Here is a 20925-nt window from a genome sequence, read left to right as displayed (position 1 = left end):
TGATAGATGGAGCCATTTCATCATTCCTAGCCTCATGCTTCTCAGCCTGTATGTATTTAGCATAGCTGTGACGAACCCCTTTAAATTTGGACTTATCATGGGATGTGACCTGTGCTCCTGTCACAAAGCATTGTTCTGTATGCTGAGGATGATTAGCTTTTCAACATCATTTCTGCTTTTTTAATCTTTAAAGATGAAGTGCTCTAAAATTATGTTGCACTTTCAAATTCTCTTGTTCTCCTAGCTATCTTTGCAGAATTTTAGCACATTTTTCCTTTTGGAGCTAAATAGTTACATAAAGGATCATTTTGTGTAATGAGATGCCATAAAACATGAACGACTTTTCCAGTGTTATTTTGATTTTTAGACCAATTTTCACAACCCATCTTTTATAAGCATGCCGTTATAGAAATAAAAACTTGTTTTGGTTTTATTGAATTTTCTGTACATATATTGTAGTGGTAATAAAATCTCTTCAAAATAAAACTAGTTTCAATTTTAAGTAGCCATTCCATTCTGTTGACCTTACAAAGAGAAGTTAATATTTTTTGAGCATCTTTTGCATACTGAGCAATGTACTGTATGCTGGATTATTTAATTTTATCCTCACACCAGATGCAGAAACTGCACTAGTAAATAGCAGAGTCGTGTGGATACAGAAGGCCATGGCTTTCAAAATGACACTGCCTCCCAAAGTTTTGTGTAGTTATTTTTAATGCTGTCAACTTCTTGGGTGAAATGTTAACTTTCCATTTTTATGATTTGTATTTTTTGAGTTTTTACTTATAGGCACTGTAACTTACACCATTGTGTGTTTCACGCAGGTTATGGTTTTAGGAAAAACAAAAACGGATTTTTATAAATGAATAATTAGATGTCATTACCTATTTCTCTTTCCCATTTTTAAAATTACCACCTTTTTTGTGTAAATGTTATTTGTTCCTGTGCTGGATGAGAGACATTTGGTGCTAGCTCAGATGGCTCTTGTCTTTGACTGTATTCAGGTGGTGTCCCAGCGAATCAGCACTGTTGACCTCTCATGTTACAGCCTTGAGGAGGTTCCTGAGCATCTCTTCTACAGTCAAGATATCACCTACCTCAATTTGCGACACAACTTCATGCAGTTGGAAAGACCGGGGGGCCTTGACACTCTGTACAGGTATGTGGAGAATGGGTTTCCAGACTAACTTACTCAAACTAAGTTGTGATCATTGTCTTAGTCATTTGTACCTGGAAGTGAGCATGTTTACCATCATATATATTTGAAAATTTCCTCTCCATTTTGAAGAGGAAGTAAATTTTTTTATTCATACAGTTTTTTTTTAGTATTCCCTTTCCCCTCCATGAAACAGAAGATAGATGCAAATGTTCTGTTATAGAGGCAAAGTTGAGCTGCCATTGATCTGGCTACTCTTGTTACATAAATCACTGGCAGTTGATGCATGATCTGAAGCCAGGGTAAATTGAGAGATTGAGTATATGGCAAGTTTTTGGATCATAAGTGTCAAATTTAAATAACTTAAAGGAAATAGGCCTAATTTTAAGAATTCCACTCCCAGTTCAGGGCTTTTATCTTTCCTGTGTACCTGCTAATGCTAACTTCTAAGCCTTTTGACAGCTATGAAACCTCTCTTTTATGATAAAAGAATCATTTCACTCCTAAGGGACTATGGCCCATATATTTTCCTTTTTTTTTTTTTTTTTAAAGATTTTATTTATTTATTCATGAGAGACACAGAAAGAGGCAGACATAGGCAGAGAGAGAAGCAGGCTCCATGCAGGGAGCTCCATGTGGGACTTGATCTTGGGTTCCCAGGATCATGCCCTGGGCTAAAGGCAGGTGCCAAACTGCTGAACCACCCGGGCATCCCTATTTTCCAATTTCTTTGTTAGAATATATTCCCCCTTCCTACCTTCCACCCACCTTACCTCCCCCCCTCCCTTTAAAAGTAGATGGAAGTGAATTAATATTTGATAGAAGTAATTGTGTGGGTTTCCTGTGAGCAGAAGAGAAGTTGGAAATTAAAGCATTCAAATTAAATGGTGATTAAAAAGATACTACACATCATGGGGTGCCTGGGTGACCCAGTCGATTAAGGTTCTGACCAGCTCAAGTCATGATCTCTGCGTCCTGGGAGCCAGCCCTGTGTCAGGCTCTGCAGTCAGTGGGGAGCCTGCTTGTTCCTGTACCTCTCCCTCTGCCCCTTTCCCACTCGTGCTTGCTCTTGCTTGCTCACTCTCTGAAATAAATAAATAAGATCTTTTTAAGAAGGTTAATACAGGGGATCCCTGGGTAGTTCAGCGGTTTAGCGCCTGCCTTTGGCCCAAGGCATGATCCTGGAGTCTCAGGATTGAATCCCACATCAGACTCCCTGCGTAGAGCCTGCTTCTCCCTCTGCTTGTGTCTCTGCCTCTCACTTTCTCTCTCTCTCAATCTCTCTCTCTCTCCCTCTCTGTGTGTCTCTCATAAATAAACAAAATCTTTTTTTTAAAAAAAAAAAGGTTAATACACATTAAAGTTACATATTTTACTTAATAACTGATATTTCTGGAATAATTATTGGTATGTAAAAACAACACAAGCTATAATTTTAAGGAAGTGGGTTTCTAGCATTTTCTTCTGAGTGACTATGGAAATGGGGTTAATCTAATTTGAGGGTTGGATTAGGAATTCCGAAGTCAAGGCACCAAGCCAAAGGAACAATCAGTACTCAAGGTCAGGAAAATTGGAAATCAAAAGTTGTAAATTTGAAAAAGGAGCATTAGAATGAGGTACCAATGACTCCATTCTAGAAGCAGGTGGTACATATCATCATCGTGGAGAACACCACTTCAGCCTTAGCCTCTTGCACTAGTTTAATCATAAGTGTAATACTCTTAAGTAAAATTCCCAGAGTGATTCCTGTGGATCCAGTGTATGATGATACTGTCTCTGAGTAAGACAGTATACTTTTCCTTCAGGAATGAAGCAGAAGCACTAAAAGTTACTATTTCATGTTTTCTATGTAAAACTCCATATCATGTATTTGTAAGTTCTAAGGTCTTTTATTTTATATGTAGAAATTTGGTGAAGCGATTTCAAAGATGATTTGACTTGATATAATTATACCAGCATGAATTTTCTTTAAGATTTTGTGCCTTTTTAAAGAGAGGAGAGAAGAACTCCACTGCCCTAGACCCGATTTCCTTGTTGGTATGGAGCCTCTGTTAGGCATCTCCACATTCTGTGCTGTGCACAATGTTTGGCGTGTAGTGAGTGCTCAATAGATATTTGTAAAACAAATTCTACAGTGGACGTTTAAAGCAGATGGCATTTTCATTCAGTACTAGAATTTGTGTGTTTGCTTTTTAGATTTTCTCAGCTGAAGGGGCTGAATTTGTCCCATAATAAACTTGGGTTGTTTCCTGTATTGTTATGTGAGATTTCTACCCTGACTGAGCTCAACCTCTCCTGTAATGGATTTCACGACCTGCCGAGTCAGATTGGCAGTCTGCTAAAGTAAGTGTCTGACTTCTTTTGGGCTGGTGTTTTACTTGCAGAATAAGGAGCTTGTCTGGGATTTGGAATGCATGTAGTTGCATGAGCTCTTGCAGTGAAATAAATCATGTAATTATGAGGATTCTAGTCAGCAGCTGTTACTTGCTTGCACGAGTGACCAGTTAGTCCCTCAGTTTCAACAGTAGAAGCTTTGACAATTTTTGATGTTGGAGGGACCATCCATGTCAGTGATGTGTGTCGTTGAGTCTCTGTAGATAGGGTATTTTATCATTATTGGATTCATTCATTAATGAATTAGTGGCATAAATCAGAGTCCATCCCTCTAATTCTGTCCATTCCGATTAAAAGCTCTCACAAAGTGTCGTTCTGTTTTCTTCCACAGTCTTCAAACCCTCTGTCTTGATGGCAACTTTCTGACAACTTTACCTGAAGAATTGGGAAATCTGCAACAGCTTTCTTCCCTGGGAATTTCCTTCAACAACTTTAGTCAAATACCTGAAGTTTATGGGAAGCTCACTATGTTAGATAAAGTGGTTATGGCAGGAAATTGCCTGAAAGTCCTAAACCTTGGGGTGCTGAACAGGATGAGCCATATCAGACATGTGGATTTAAGGTGAGGCCATTCTCCACCATGTCTTCCTTTAAATCGACCTCTGATGGTCTTTTATGTTTTCTCTTTACTAAGACTTCTCTAAAACATATGGATTTTAGAACAGTGTATGTTTTCCAAACTGTAGTAAAGCTTCATTTTTTACTCAGTAGCAGAGACATTATGAGTAAGGTAAGTGTACCACATGATAGAGACTTTCACATTACCTTTGACATAGGTTGTTCTGACTTACCCTCCCAGTAACATTTTATAGAATTCCCATTTCTTCTCGTCCTTGCCAATGTTGGATTTTAGCAGTATTTTTCCTCGTTGTGTCAGTGTCCTAGGAGAAAACAGTGTTTTATTTTAATCAGCATTTATTTATGAGTGAGGTTGAGCATCTTTTTAATATGCTCACTGGTAGTTTGTATTTTTCCTTAAACCTGACCATTTTTCTATTGAATCTTTGGGTTTTTTCTTGATATCTGTTGTATTGCAATTAGAATGTTAAAGGTTTTGCTATGAATTTTTTATAGTTTTTATTTTCTAGTTATAATGTTTTCCTAAAGAAAGCTGGTAAAAGACACATATGCATAGTGTTCTGTCATTTACACTAAGCCATTGACATTCCTTGTAAAGAAACAGTCACAGGAAAATGTACTGAAATACAGGGGAATGAGAACATGCCTGTGTGTTCTCTATAAGTAAAGTAGAGAACCAAGAAGCCATACTCTGTAATTTTCCCTTGAACATTTCCATATAGATACAGATTATTTTCCCTTCCATTAATAAACGTAAAGTAAATCTTAGCACAAGAGTAGGCTGAGCAACGGGAGAAAATATGGCTGCTTCCTCTTGTTCTCCACATGATACACCATGACTGCTTTGCTACTCCCTAACCTAAAAGGTTATGTTCATCTTCTTGTTCCTTTGGCCTGCTTCTTCGCCCCTGCCTAACTTTATTAAGTATTTGGATTTAAGTTTTTAACCAACAACTTGTAAGCATGGTCCCTTTTCCCTTTCTCTTTATTTAATTTGTATTTGTATTTGCAAGTCTGGATTGTCTAAGTTTATAAACAACTCAAGGTAGAGTTGGCTGTGATTATGTAATACCTTGCAAAGTGAAGCTAATAGTGAACTTTTCGAGTTGTTTAGGAAAGAAAGGAATCATTCCTATTTTTCTTTTGGTAAGTGTATTTAGTATAATTTATTTCTATGATCTCTTTATTTCTGAATATTTAAGGATGAACCATTTGAAAACTGTAGTTACTGAAAATCTGGAGGGAAATAAGTACATCACCCACATGGATTTGCGGGACAATCAACTAGCTGACTTAGATCTTAGCTCCTTGTGTAGCTTGGAGCAGCTGCACTGTGAGCGGAACCAGCTGAGAGAGCTGACACTCAGTGGCTTCTCCCTTCGGACTCTCTACGCCAGTTCCAACAGTGAGTTCTCCTTCCAGCCTCCTGTTTTTTCTTTTGTAGCTCTCGCCAGAGCTTTCTAAGAACAGTGGCATCTGTGGTTTTGCTCAGCCACTCTGCAAAGTGTGATTTGAAGCTCATTGAGATCAGCTTTGTCTTTTAAGTTTGCTGTCAGCATTCAAATGGTTGAGACATGCATAAAAAGACCTCGCTAGATTCGCCAAGTGAGCATGATAAGAAGCATTTTGCAAAATAACAAGGGGTAGGAGGGAGGGCAAGCGTGTTCAAAATAGAGTATCAATAATAGTCTAAAACAAGGGTTGACAAACAACAGCCCAGGGGCTAGATCTGGCCTTCCACCTGGCCCTTGAGGAATGGGTTTCTACATTTTTTTTAGGGTAGGGTTAAAAAAAATCAAAAGAATGATTTGGTCTTGGAAAAGTTCTGTGAAATTCAAATACCAGTGAATAAAATTTGATTGAAATAATACCCACAGTCATTTCTTTATATATTACTGATCTCACAAGACCATGGCAGAATGGAGTAGCTGTAAGAGAGATCGGAGGGCCTGCAAAGCCTAAAATATTTACTATATGTTTACACCTTTACAGAAAACCTTTGCTCATCTCTAGACAAAAATATTGTGCAGCCTCAGTTCTAAGAGAAGCCCCTTATTTCAGTAGTGATTTGCTCCAGAAGTATTTCTCAGTATAAAAGTCCCCATATCTGTTGGGGCCATTCTTTTTATGGAGCATACTTACCAAGGAAATTGTGATTACTTTTTCTCTGTTTAAGGAAGGGATGGGGAAAGATGTTTGATATCATTAAGTGTCAGAGAAATGCAAATTTTGATAATGCCACTGTATACTCATCAATTTTTTAAAAAATAATGCTGAGTGCTACTGAATATGTGGAAAAGCAGCTCTCCTACATTGTCAATGAGAGAGGGTCAGTACGTCAACTCATTTTGGAGAGCAATTAGTGTTAGGAAAAGTCAAAGATGGATGTAGCTCACGTTCTACCAGTTCGTCCGCTTGGGATGTCTCCCGGGCACGCTCGCATGTGCATAAAGTGATGTGTAGAGGAATGTTTATCCCAGTGTTGTTATTTGTGCTAAAAAAAAAATAAGAAAAAATACGACTATTGATAGGAAGATTTGTAAACTAAACAGTGACATATTTATACAATAGAATATTGCACAGCAATGGAAATGAATGCCCTAAAGCTTTGTGTATTAATATGGATAAATCTTAGAAACATTTTGTGAGGGGGGAAAAAGCATAATTTTATGTACACCAAGATAGTTGTATCAAATATTCCAACACACAGAAATGTTATTTCCTTAGCTATATGTATGCCATAACAGTTAAGAGAACCCATGGGAAGGATGAAAATCATATTCAGGATGATGTTTACCTCTTGGTATGTGCAATATTTTAATTAAAAAAAATTCTGAAGCATATAAGGCAGAACGTGAAGATTTGTTAAAGGCTGGGTGATGAGTTGAAAGAATGTTCATTTTTTTATTCTCTTCAATATCTCTAAAATATATTATTAGGATAAAAGTTAAGAACTTTTCATTGTCTTTTATCATGCTAGAGAAGTTTCCAATTGTAGCTTAGAATAATTGCTTAGATCAAAACAGTGTTAAAGTTGACTGTCACCGGGTGCTGTTTATAGGTATTACTGTGAGGTGGTGGTCAGTCTTTTGTCATGTAAATATCTGTTATCAGGCCCCTTCTCTATTCTAAAGTATCTAGAGAACCTGAATGAGTGGCCTGTTAGAAAAGGCCTCATTGGTACCCGCTGTATTTGGGAGCTGAGATTCCCTCACAGGACTGCACTAAATGGGGCTTGTTTGAAGTTAGCCACTGTGGATGGGAAGGAAGAATCCGTAAGTTCTACAACCTGGGAGAGTTCACACCAACACTTGCAGCTCGGATGCCTCAGAAGTAAAGAACTCAGCCTCGCAAAAGAGGTTATCCAAGTGATCAGTTAATGTAGGAAAAGGACGTGCACATTAAAACCCCAGCGTGACGCCACTGCACACCCACCAGACTGACTAGAATGGAAATGACTGACAACACCAGTGTCTGCTGTGGAGAGTGTATATTGGTACAGCCGCTTTGGAAAACCGTGGAATTATCCACACTCTCTCTCTCCTAGTTTATACTTCAGATAAATGCTGATTATATTAATCCACAAAAGACATGGACAAAAAACGTTCATGGAAGCAGTCAGTATCAGAGTAATCCCAAACTGGAAAAGACTTGAGTGCTCACCAACTCTAAAATGGTTAAATAGACTGTGGTATATTTACATAAAAAATTTGATATCGCCATGAAAATGAATGAACTACAGCATGTGTAGTCTATGACCAAATCTCACAATCACAGTGTGGAGTGAATAAAGCCAGGCAGAACAGTATGCAGACTGTATTTATATAGGGAGGCAAAGGTGGTTGTGGTGTTGGGAGTCAGGGCGGGGTTGCCCAGCTAGGAAGTGATGGTAAGGGGGGACTCGGGAGCAGCTGGTGACACTCTGTTGCTTCATCTGGGTACTGGTAACTGCACAGTGTTCTGTTTGTAAAAATTTGTTCATCTATACACTTAAGATTTTTGCACTTTTCTTAAGATTCTGCACTTGCATTTATGTTTTACTTTATTTAAAAGGTAAGATTTGCCAGTAAAAATCCAATTGTTATTTTATTTTATTTTATTTTTTTTAAGTTTGAAAGCTTCGTAGTCACTGCCAACATTTAACAACTGCTTGAGCTGGGGTGAATCTAGACCAGTACACAGGATCCTTCAATTAGTTGTTTTATTTGGTTTTCAGATCAGGATCTGGTAAAGTTAGTCATCTTGAGCTACCCAGGTTTTTGTCTTCAGTTCATCTCAGTAGATGACATCAGTGTTCCTCCTGGTGATCTCACCGAACCACTCTGCCCTTGTTTACTCTCAGTTACTTTCTTCTTTGGAGAGTGTCACTAACACCTATTTGTTTTTTGATTAGGGCTGACAGCAGTGAATGTCTATCCAGTACCCAGTCAACTCACTTCTCTAGAACTTTCCCGGTGAGTGTGTCTCATGAGAATGGTGCCTGTTTGATTCTTAATATTTAAGAGATGGATGTGGATACTTCCGGTAATTTTGAGGTAGAAGAGATCTAAATACATTGAAATATTTGGATAGCCTGGAGAAGGGAGAAAGGATGAGTAGAAGAATACCATCTATTTCAGGAAGGGTCTTCTTGAAACAGAAAGGTGCCTGTGAATTACTCATTCTTAAAGTCTGGGGATTTAGAATGAGATGCAAACAAAGACCTTTTATCTCCTTCATGGCAGTGATTTCCTTTCTGCTGACTGAAATCAGATAATTCTTGTTTTTGTTTTTGTTTTTGTTTTTGTTTTTAATTTTATTCTCTTAATTTTTGGGGTATTCTTATGACCTGTGTTGGTCTGATGGTTGGAGAGATACTAATTATATTCAGGATTTTATTACTTCCTTTGGTGGTCAGGACAAAGATAACTGAGGTTTGCTTTCTTTCCTTCTTTTTTAACACTCTTGGACATTCGGGATTCAGTGGTTGAGTTTTATGGCCTAATGAAGAGTTTGACTCAAATAAGCAGTTACAGGGTAGCTTATTAGATGCTGTGATTATAGAGAGGTAGAAAAGAGAAAGGGTCCTATATGGTCAGGGTTATTATAAAGATTAAATGGGGTAACAAATGCAAAGTATTAGCATGGTGTTTGGCATAAAATAGTCTTCCAGGAAATACTAACTGTTGTAGCCAGGTTTCTTTTTGTTGTTGTTACTCTGTTAGCATGATTATTATTTTTTTAGAAGATTTTATTTATTCATGAGAGACATAGGCAGAGGGGGAAGCAGGCCCCCCGCCTGGAGCCCTATGCAGGACTTGATTTCTGGTCCCCAGGATCACTTCCTGAGCCAAAAGGCAGACGCTCAACCACTGAGCCACCCAGGCATCCCTGTTACCATGATTATTAAGCTGTTGTTCTAGATTTCTTTCATATCTTCCCCACAAAACCCCAGCATGGGTCAATACTAAGATTGACCTTCTCCTCTGGGCTTGATCCTTGCTAAGGATAATCATATGGACACCCCTGTAAATCAGTTTCCATCCTCATCTGGAGCTTATCAGTTTTTTCTTTTGTCAGCTCCTTCCAGCGTCTTAGGCATCTGCTCCACATTGCTCAGCTTCCTACCACCTTGCATGTAGATCCATATCCATTCTCAGCTTCTTTCCTCTGGGAAGTCCAATCCTGCCTCTGGGCTCAGGGTGGCATCCCCTGCCCTGCTCCAGACCTTGCTCTGTGAGTCCTCACTTTCTCCCCTCTCGTGTATGGTCAGGGTCTTCCTTTTTCTCAGTCTACGTACACTCACACCTCTTCTGTCTTGACAGAGTTTGCTTTATTTTGCAGCCCCTTGAGGTACTACCTCATTCTTCTCATTTCCTTTTTGTCCTAGTTTCTCAGTATTTTCATTGTTGGCTCAGTTTCCACAGTTCCCATTTGTTTATCCCATCACAGCTTGCTTTTGACCCTCTCATATGGAACTTTTCTATATTGATAGTGTTGATCTTGATCTCTTTTCTTTAAGCATGCTTTTTCCTCAGCTGGCTAATACCATCTGATTTTTTTTTTTTTAATGCCTCTCCGACCACTCTTGTCTCTCACATACTCTTCTTCCTCAGCCAGCCTTTTACAGGTCACTTATTCTGGTCTGTCCTTGCCTACTACATTTCATTTGACGGTCTCATTTGGTCCAGTGATTTTAGCTACACTTCAGCACCAGCATCACCTGGGTCACCAGCCCAGACCTCTTCTTCTAGCCTCAGACCCACATGTCCAGTTTTGCATTAGGCATTTTTGGCCTGCCGGTCTCCAAGTACCTCAAACATGTGCAGAATGAAACTCCTTATCCACTCCTCCAACCCTAGCTTTGCTTGATGTTTTGTGTCTGTTTCAGCCTTGGGCATTATTGTAAGATAGTCGTTATCAGATGGACACCACTCGTGACTCAAATTTTCAACCTCATTTGGAGCCTACCAGTCCTTTCTCTGGATATGATTTTCTCCCTGGCTGTCTAGGCAAGAAGCCTAAACATCATTTTTATTCTTCCCTCTGCTCTACTCCCATCTCATTCACCTCCAAGTTGTTTGATATTTGCTTCCTAAGGGTTTCTGATATCCCTCCCCTCCCTTCCATGTGTATTAATTACCCCCCTTTGAAGCCCATATCATTTTGTGGCTAGAATTCCGTAACAGCTTTCTTTTACTAATATAAGCACCTCAGCCAGACCTCTGGGTATCCACAGAGTGAGCTGTTGAAAATGCAAAACTGACCAAGTCTTCCCACTGCTTACAAACTCCTTCGGTGATCCCGGTATACCTGCAGGATACAGTCACACCCTTATAGACATGATTTAGGTCTTTAGGTCTTTCCAGGTCGTTTTTTTTACCTTTGGCTCCATATATGCTGCTCTGGTATCACCAGACTGTTTATTATCCCTTATACACACCAAGCCATTTCTTTTTTTTCTTTTTTAAAGATTTTATTTATTTATTCATGAGAGACACACACACACAGAGAGAGAGAGGCAGAGACACAGGCAGAGGGAGAAGCAGGCTCCATGCAGGGAGCCCGACATGGGACTCTATCCCAGGTCTCCAGGATCATACCCCAGGCTGCAGGCAGCACTAAACCACTGCGCCACCAGGGCTGCCCCACCAAGCCATTTCTTTTCTTGTTTCTACCCTAGCTCATGTTGTCACCTCCTCCTCAGTATGTCTTCCTCATCTTGGGTCTTTGGACAGCATTCTTCAGATTCTGACCTAGATGTCATATTTCTTGGGGAGCTGGCCCTGATCCATGTCAGGCAAGGTGGTCCCTTCACGTGGCTGTCTTAACAGCCTCTGTGCATCCCCTGCTTCAGTGCCTGCTTTTTCCTGCCTTGTGTAATCTGTTGATCAGTAGACACTTTAAGCCTTAGCAAAGCTAAGTAGCATCTGAACGTAGAATTGCTTTTGCTAAGTATCTGCCTGATTGGTGCCCTACTAAATGGCTGGGCTCACGTTATGAGTGGCTTGTAGACTCTGCCACCACTTACCTTTTGTCCCTGCTTCCTCACCTGTGTTCACTTGGTTCATTTTCTCCACAATTTCCTTCTCTTCTCCTTCAGGCATTCATTACCTGTGCAAATCCTACTTGTCTCTGAAAATTTGTTTAAAATGCCCCTGCTTTCATTGTCTTTCCTCATGCCATCTCTCTACCTCATGCTTTCCTTACTGCATAACACCTCTGTGTCTTCTTTGAGTGAGTAGCATAATTGATCCAATATACTATTACATGTTTGTATGTTTGTCTCTCTCTGCCTGTCAACAACATTCATTGAGCATTTGCTGTATTCCAGGTAGTATGCTAGGGATGCCTTGGGAGAGTGCTCCTGCCTTCAAGGAGCTCACGGGCTGGCTAACATACATTACAGACCAGTGAAATGAGTTCAACTTGTCATCTTCAGCAATGCCTTTTAATTATTTTCTTAGAAATCTGCTAGAATGTGTCCCTGACTGGGCCTGTGAAGCAAAGAAGATGGAAATATTAGATGTGAGCTATAATCTTCTGACAGAAGTTCCCATGAGGTATGTGTATGTTAATGTATGTGTGTAGTCTTACGTGTATTTGCATGTATGTGTGTGCAGTTATTTTCCTAGATTTGGGTTGCGCCCCCCCCCCCTTTTAAAAAGATTTTGTTTATTTGAGAGACAGAGGAGCCCAAGCAGGGTGATGGGCAGAGGCAGAGGGAGAAGCAGGCTCCTCACCCATGTCATCCTGACATGGGGCTCAACCCTAGGACCCTGGGATCAAGACCTGAGCCACAGTCAGACACTTAACTGACTGAGCCATACAGGCACCCCTTGGGTTGCTTTACAAAGGTACTTTCATTCATTTGTTTGTTAAATATTGAGTACTTAACTGAGTGCAGGGCAGTGTGAAGTGCCGTAAGGAATACAGTAATGGCTAATCCACGGTCTCCGCCTACATGGAACTGGTAAGTGGATAGTTGAGATGACTTGCGCACAGATAACTGTGATAAAACGTAACAAGAGTTATTGGCATAGATCAGGGATCTGATTGTGATAATAGATATTTTGTATTGGATAAGTTATTATGAACTGAGTAGTATTCTAAGAACCTTGCTTTTATTATCTTACTTAATCCTTTAACCATCTATTAGGTAGACCCTCTTATGGTCATCTTACAAATGAGGGAATGAGGGCCTGCCATGGTTAGGTAATGCCCAAGGTCACACTTGACTAGAAATGCTGGGAGCTGACATTTGAATGTAGTCATTCTTACTCCAGAGCCTTCATTTTTCATTATTACACTGTATGAATCAAATGTAGAAATTTACAACTTTGAACAATTATAGAATGCTTTCTGAGAGATTTGCATGTTTGAATTGACCTTTTTATAGGATGGTAAGATTTCTGAGTGTGAGGGGGCGAGAGGAAGGTGCTATGGGTGAGGGAATGGGATTTTCAAAATCACTGAGATGTAAAATGTGTAGTCCCTTAGTGGAGTCTTTAAAAAAAAAAAAACAACTAGAGGCTTGCAGTGTACAAGGTGTGAATACAGCTTTTGGAGTCAGACCTCAGTTCAAGTCCTGACCATACTCTTTCTCACATTCAGTGTGAGATTGTTGGCAAATCAAAGCCCCTTAACCCTTCTGAACTTAATAGTAAAATTGGCCTAGCACATTATAAGCACTAAATAAGTGGTATATTTTGTTATATTTTATTATTTATTAACATCAATTACAGTTATCCTTGAACAACATGGGGGTTATGGGTCCTGACCTCTGCACAGTCAAAATTCCACGTGTAACTTTTGACTCAATCTAAAACTTAACTACTAAGAGCCTGCTATTGACTGGAAGCCTTACTGATGACATAAACAGTCATATTTTGTATGTTAAATGTATTATATACTCTATTCTTAAAGTAAGCTAGAGGAAAGAAAATCTCATTAAGAATATTGTAAGGAAGAGAAAATACATTTACAATACTATACTGAAGTTAGAAAAAAAATGCACATGTAAGTGGATCCACACAGTTCGCACCCAGGTTGTTCAAGGATAAACTGTATATTAATAAACTCACTGCATTTGTGGTACTGTCTAGACTTAAAATATAAATCAGTTTATTCTAGAAATGGCTTTTTTGGTTTAGATCTCTTCTGTATTGTTTGCTTTAAAGTCACCTTTTCCCAAAATGACTTTATAATGACTTCTTCCTGGTGGGTGGTGGATAAGCATATGGTCATGGCTGCTCTGTTGGCCCAGGTGCTTGCCAGTGATTAGACTGTCTAGAATATGCTGCTGTTAGTTTACTCATTTCAGGGAGGTGGCCAAGGACAGACTCAGAAAGAATGATTTAAGTAAGTTTTTCATTTATTTCTTTGTACTGTTTCCCTTAGAATCCTTAGTAGCTTGAGTCTTAGGAAGCTGACAGTGTCACACAACCAGCTGCAGAGCCTGCCCATGCTGGTGGAGCACATCCCTCTGGAAGTGTTGGATATTCAGCATAACTTACTCACCAGGCTGCCAGATACTCTCTTCTCCAAGGCCTTAAAGTAAGTGCCACCAAGTTTATTTAGAGGAGAGAATCATTGGTGCAACTGAAGAAACCCCACACCCCCGCCCCCGTGAGTGGGACCAGGCCTAACCCAGAGGCAGCCCATCCAGGCGCCTCCCATGAATTCAAGCAACAAAAACATTCTGTTTTTCCAAGATAAAAAAACTATCCCCCCTCGCCCTGACTGGAAAAGTCCCTGAACATGGTCGTGTTGACCTTCAAAGAAATCAATCATGTCATAACCCGAATGCTATGCTACTCCCGCAGTTTTTTGCCTTTAAAAGATGCCTGTAATTGCTAATCGGGGCTCTGCCACCTCTGAGGCGGAGAGCCCGTTTGCGCAAACGTCCAATAAACCCTCTTGCTTGTTGCATCTGCCTGTCTGGGGTCTGAGTCTCTGGGGCGTCCACCGGGACACGTTGGCACCCGTGAGCCAGGGTCCAACACAACCAACTATACTGACTGGTCATTGGAGTGATCTTTGGAACTATATTCACATTGTTTGCCTCCTGGTCCAACTGTGTGTGGGTGGAGACTGACTTATACGGGTAATTTATAGGAAATAAAAGATGACACTGTTGGATGAGGCAGTAGTCTTTCACTCAAAAGTTGAAATAACCATCAAATACTTAAGTTTTAATGTTGTAGACAGTTTTCGAGCAGGTTGGGAAATTTCAAACAGGCTTTCATCTCCAAAAATGAATATATTCATGGCCTCATAAAAAATAATTATAGCATTCTGATAAAGCTTTCTTGAGCGATTTTTAGCTTTTGCATTTGGGGAAAGAGGACAGACTTATCACTAAAGTTAATTTATTTTTGCTTCTTGCTTTGTTTACCAAGCTATCATCAAGTTACATTCTTAATGTGCAGTGTTTTTTTACTACCTAGTTTGAAAACTGAGCATTTAAAGGAAACATTGTTCCAAAAGGTGTTTGTGTTCTCATTGTGAATTAACCAATAGATAGTGTGTCTTCCTATTACTTCCTATAGCCAGATTTATCTCATGCATATGTCACCATTAAGTGAAAACTAGTTTTAATTATAGTCTTCTGCAATAGGGAGAAGGTACTATTGTCTTCAGTTTAAAAATGGAGAAAACAGAGATAAGCAGTAGTAATTTAACATAAGGCTACAGGATATATACAAAAAGCATGTAGCTCACAGGTGTCTGGCATGTTCTTTGGCAGTTTTATGTATCTCTTAATGTATAATATACTTGGTTGGATTTTCCTAAAAGTAGAATCTTTGGAAATTTTAGAAAATATTTGAGGGAAATTTTCTTTTTGGAAAGTTTATATGGGATCTTAATGCAGTAACATTTAACTTGGTAACTAACAAGTATTTGTTAGTAATGTATAACACTGCCTCTAGCCCCCCCTTTTTAATTTTGAGAGGGGGGTTAGGGGCAGAGGGAGAGAATCTTAAGCAGGCTCCATGCCCAGCATGGACTTTATCTCAGAACCCTGAGATCCTGACCTGAGCTGAAATGAAGAATTAGATGCTTAATTGTCTGAACCACCCAGACGCTTTCTTTTTACTTTTCTTTTTTTCATTTTTTTTTTTTTACATATTATTTTTAAGGAATCTCCACACCCAATGTGAGGATTGAACCCACAACCCCAATATCAAGACTGAGTCACCCAGGCGTCCTTTTGTGTGTGTGTGTGTGTTTTAAGTTTTTATTTTTAAGCAGTTTCTACACCTAACATGGGGCTTGAACCCACAGCCCCAGAATCAAGAGTCACACACACCACAGACTGAACCAGCCAGGTGTAGCTCTTTATTTTTCATTGCATTTATTTCTAATGATAGCCTGAATAAAATTAGTTTACAACCTTATAATTTGTAGTAAGGAAGCTACTTAGTAGCTGTAGCAAACTATCAATGAAACTAATCTAATACTAACTCTGCCCAGAACACTTTTGGGACAAACACACACATACACACACACACACACACACACACACACACACACACACACGTAAATAGTACCCTCAACAGCTAAAAAGCTAATGAGGGATGTGAATCACATAATATTAAGAAGACTTAAGAGCACACAAGGTTAATAATAATAGCTGTCTTTTATTGAGCATATTCACATATACCAAACACCATGCTATGCAAAATTTTTAAATCATACCATATTTTACCTGTTAGATTGGCAGAGATTAAAATGAAGTATGATACTTAGCTTTGACAGAAGATTGAGCAAACATTCTTATATTATGCTTGTGGAAGGTATAACTTGGTATAGCCTTTCTGGGATTCAGTTTGATAATATTTATATATACAAATCTTAAAGATAAATGTACTTTTGACCCTACAAATTCTGCATCTGGGAATATAACCCAAAGGAATAATTAGATAAGGACACAAAGTTGTGCATCACAATGTCTGTAATAGTAAATAGTTGCCAACAGCCTATATGCTATTGTCTGAAGACTATAAGTGGATTGGCTAAATAAATATGATCCTGCTAAAGTTAGACAAAAGCTTTTCTGAAAGGTGCCTTCACAAGTGAGATATTAGTGAACATGACATTCAACAATTCTGTGCACAGTAGACAGTAAAAGAGGACACTAGCTTAGAATCAGACCACTACAAAAGCCTGGGAACACAAACAAGCCTGAATTCTTTCCTCTCTGCTTCAATTGCATGAGTTGAATAAAGGAACTTTGGTTGGGTGGATAGAATCAATTAGAGAAAAAATCCTGGAGGAAATTACTTGTCATAAGTTTGGGAGTATGAAATGGCAGTGTCCTGTACTGAGATAGTATGATGGTAACAACCGTAAGGAAATGGTGATTTGTGTATGTGTTCTGTCAGTCTCAGATACTTGAATGCATCTGCAAACAGTCTGGAATCTTTGCCATCTGCTAGTGCTGGAGAGGAGAGTCTGAGTGCTCTGCAGCTGCTCTATCTGACCAACAACCTTCTGACAGACCAGTGTGTGCCCGTTCTGGTGGGGCACCCGCACCTGCGAATCTTGCATCTTGCGAACAACCAGCTACAGACCTTTCCTGCAAGGTAAGCAAATGCAGACACTGGTCATTTCGGATACACAGCATGAAATCTGCATTTACCAGTCTCCATTACAGTTCTCTTTCTGGATCCTCTTGCTTTATGTTGAGCAGCTTGGTGGTGCTATGATTCCACTAGTTGAATGAAGAAAATCTATACCCAGTTGAGTATCAGTAACCAGAGAAATGGTAGCTAAAATGCATTTAATTCTTTGTTACAATGATTTAATAATGGTCTGAGAATTTTCAACCTAGAAAACTACAAGCTTAAGAAATGCATTTTGAAAACAATTTTTTCTTTTCCCTTGTCAACACTGTTTTATGATATACTGTTGAGTCCATTAATTTATTCATTATATATATGTTTTTGAACACCTGTATGTCAAGTACTGTGTATAAGTTCTGGAAAAGCAGTGGTGGTTAGGTTAGCAGTCTCTGTCCTCAAATAAGTTACAGTCAAATTGGGGAAATAGACAAGTCACAGGCAATTACAGTGCAGTGTAATAAATGCAGAATGTTAAAGACACAAGGGTAGCTAGCTGCACTGCATAGGGCCTAGGTCTGGGGTTGGCCTTCCTGGAGAAAGGTGAATAGTAGTTAACTACTAGTAGTTACACTATACCTATAAGAAAACATAAGAGAGAGATTTAATACTGTCAAAGTTTTAAACAGTGTCAGTGGAGAAATAAGTATCTTCCAAAATACATTTGATTAAAAAATTTTTTTTGGAAAATTTAATGTCAGAAGAATCCATCTAAACCATGAAAGTAGTCATTAAAAGTGATGTTTTAGAAAATGAAGACTATAGGGAAATGATATTTGACATAATTTGAATGAAATTATACATGTCATATAAAATTATATTATGATTGCTATAATTTGAAACTATATGTTTGATATAATTTGAAAACAAAACTATATTTTGATTCTAATTTTATTTTACAGATCTTCTTAGAAATGTGATAAACTTAGGAAAATTTATAAAGATGATAATTTTGTTAATGTTTATGAAATGAGGTATTTGGACCTTATATAAAAAACAAGCAGGATAAACTGGATTGCTTCCTTCAAAGAATTTGAACGGTGGCTTTTAACGTGTAGGCAGAATCTTAATTTCAGCATGTGATAGATCTCTTGAAATCCTGTCAGATAAATTCCATTGGCCTCAGATATGTTCCTGTAAAGGGGAAACAACAGACAGTGACAAATCATTGGTTTTATGAAGCTTTTGGGAGATCACAGATGGAATGCCCTGGAGCTGATGAATTCCTCCTAATCTGATGACATTCTTACTGGAAGTATTAAAAGCAGACTGATACAAAACTTTAAAACATCAAAGATTATGAAAATAGGTTAGAAGTAAAGATAAAAATTAATAGGAGGTGACACAAAATTACAGTACTCTGAATACAGATAATAAAACTAAATGGAATTTAGCAACAGTATGTTAAAGAAAATGTTTGTTTTATAGTGAATAATAAACCCACTGTCAAGTCATCACCTGAACAGTGTTTAATTACAAAGGCACAGTCCAAATCTTCTGTTTCTTTTGGACTGCTTTCGGAATCCGGTATAGGCCTGGGTGCTCAGTAAGAGGCTGGCTGAGATAGGGATCCTGTGTTTCTGTTTATGAGTTAGATCCAAGCAAGGAGTAGGATAATAGAAAAGCATGAGATTTGGACAGGAGACCACTTATAAAATGTACTGTTAGGTTTTTTTTTTTTTAAGGCAAGTTATTAACAACATATATAACATTTTTTTTAATTTGAAAAATATAATTTTTTATTGCATTAAAAAGGTCAAGAATACCTTCCCCAGACTGTTATGAGAGATCATCTCTGGTAGTAGGAATAAAGGATGTTTTTCTGTTCATCTCTACTTTTCAGGTTTTTTTCAATGAATATGCATTACTTTTGTAATAGGAAAAAACAGTTTTAATTGACTAAACTTAGTAATTAAAAATTATTAATTTTCTAGCAATAGAAACTATACTTGGAAAGGGCAGGATATAAGTTTTATGTAAAACATAGACATATGAAAATTCTGAATATGCATTTTATTTAGCAAAAGAAGTAATAGTAATTTCAGATTGGTGGTATTGTTGATTTATTTATTTTCTTTATTTTCCAAACTTTCTCTCCATTTTATAGAAGTTTGTTATTATTATAATTTTTAATTAATAAATTATAAATAAGCCAGAACAATTTGTAATTATATAGATAAAGATGTTAGGCTGTCTGAAGATACTTTGCTTTCTGTGTAGAAAGCTTTGCTTAGTCCCACAGAACAATGCGACTCATATCACAGTCACTTGCACATCGCTGTATGCATAGTAAGCACTCATGAAATATTTACTTAAGATGAATTATGTTTATAAATAGAGAACTATAGAAATTTAACACTGAAAGGAATCTTATTGATGATTTAGTACACTTTGTCTATTTTACAGCTGAGGAGGTTGATGCCCACTGACAATAAATCCTGCAGTATCTTTCAGCCAGTTAGTGCCCAAGCAAGTACTATAATAATGTAACCATAGGCCAGCACTGATTTAGTCTCTTCTTGTAAGTCAAGTAACAGGAAGATGTTCATATTCACAAGATCCAACAGCTGTAAGAGAAGCAAGGGAAGCTTCCGTCCTTGAAACCCAGTGAGAGACAGATTAGACTGAGACCCAAGGAGAGCATTCCCTTTGGGGAGCCATTCCCCCTGCCAGTGTCTGGCTGTTTCATTTTGACCAGCCCTCTGGCAGTGGACCAGCTCACCACTGTACTCTGTTTGTGGCTGCTGTAAAATTGGCTTGGCAGCTGCTCATCTTGAGTGTGGTATACTCTGTGTTGTTTTTTTTTTTTTTTTTCAGCAAACTAAATAAATTGGAGCAATTGGAGGAACTGAACCTAAGTGGCAACAAGCTTAAAACCATTCCCACGACCATAGCCAACTGCAAAAGGCTTCATACCCTTGTGGCACACTCCAACAACATCAGCATCTTCCCAGAAATACTGCAGTTGCCCCAGATCCAGGTACTTCTGTGTGATGGAATGGGGTCCTCCTGGGGAAATGGCAGGTATTTCTCTTCTCACAGAAAAAAATAAGGTGGCAGTTTGGGATCACAACAGATTTAATTGATTCCTGGGAAGATACTCTTTCCTTTGAGGATATTGTAGGGGACTATTAGGGAGTTAAGAATTCAGTCGTTGTGATGTATTTACTTTTGATTTCCCCATTTTCCTCCCAGTTTGTAGACCTAAGTTGCAATGACTTGACAGAAATCCTGATTCCGGAGGCACTGCCTGCCACTTTACAAGACCTTGACCTAACTGGAAATACAAATCTGGTTTTGGAACACAAGACATTGGACACATTTAGGTAGGAAAAGTTTTGAAATTGAGTCTATATGTGCTATTAGTTCCACCTGCCATGTATGGATCTCGTAAAAGTCTGTTTAAGGAATAGAATGAATTAGGCCATAGAGCTCCTCAGTTCTTTTATTTAATTCAGTTCTGGATAGATATCTACTGGATAGATAGTAGATAGTCTATTTATATCAGAACTCCGTGTCATGGGTACTGCTCAGTCACACACTGAATATTTTTACATAGACATTTTAGGTGCCATAGATCACATTACATTACATCGTCTCAGAGATGATGCAGGTTCACTCATTGTACCAAGCCTTCATTGTATCAGAATATTTAAGTAGACAATTGATTAAGACTTTGAAATCTTTGGATGT

The 20925-nt window shown here is 38.5% G+C and overlaps 1 protein-coding gene across 1 annotated transcript in view; it reads left to right on the top strand.

The window, feature by feature from the left end:
- Positions 1-20925, top strand: part of PHLPP2 (PH domain and leucine rich repeat protein phosphatase 2) — a 73489-nt gene that overhangs the window by 41032 nt on the left and 11532 nt on the right. The window contains exons 6-15 of the mRNA XM_072731577.1: positions 1005-1159; positions 3353-3499; positions 3882-4112; positions 5332-5534; positions 8523-8583; positions 12076-12171; positions 14009-14164; positions 16996-17196; positions 20050-20212; positions 20428-20558. Coding sequence (XP_072587678.1) covers positions 1005-1159; positions 3353-3499; positions 3882-4112; positions 5332-5534; positions 8523-8583; positions 12076-12171; positions 14009-14164; positions 16996-17196; positions 20050-20212; positions 20428-20558 — 1544 coding nt within the window. The remainder of the gene's footprint in view (positions 1-1004; positions 1160-3352; positions 3500-3881; positions 4113-5331; positions 5535-8522; positions 8584-12075; positions 12172-14008; positions 14165-16995; positions 17197-20049; positions 20213-20427; positions 20559-20925) is intronic.

Source organism: Vulpes vulpes, chromosome 12, assembly GCF_048418805.1.
Source record: "Vulpes vulpes isolate BD-2025 chromosome 12, VulVul3, whole genome shotgun sequence".
NCBI lineage: Eukaryota > Metazoa > Chordata > Mammalia > Carnivora > Canidae > Vulpes > Vulpes vulpes.
Note: the sequence above shows the minus strand (reverse complement) of the source record. Positions and strands in the feature narration are given on the sequence as shown.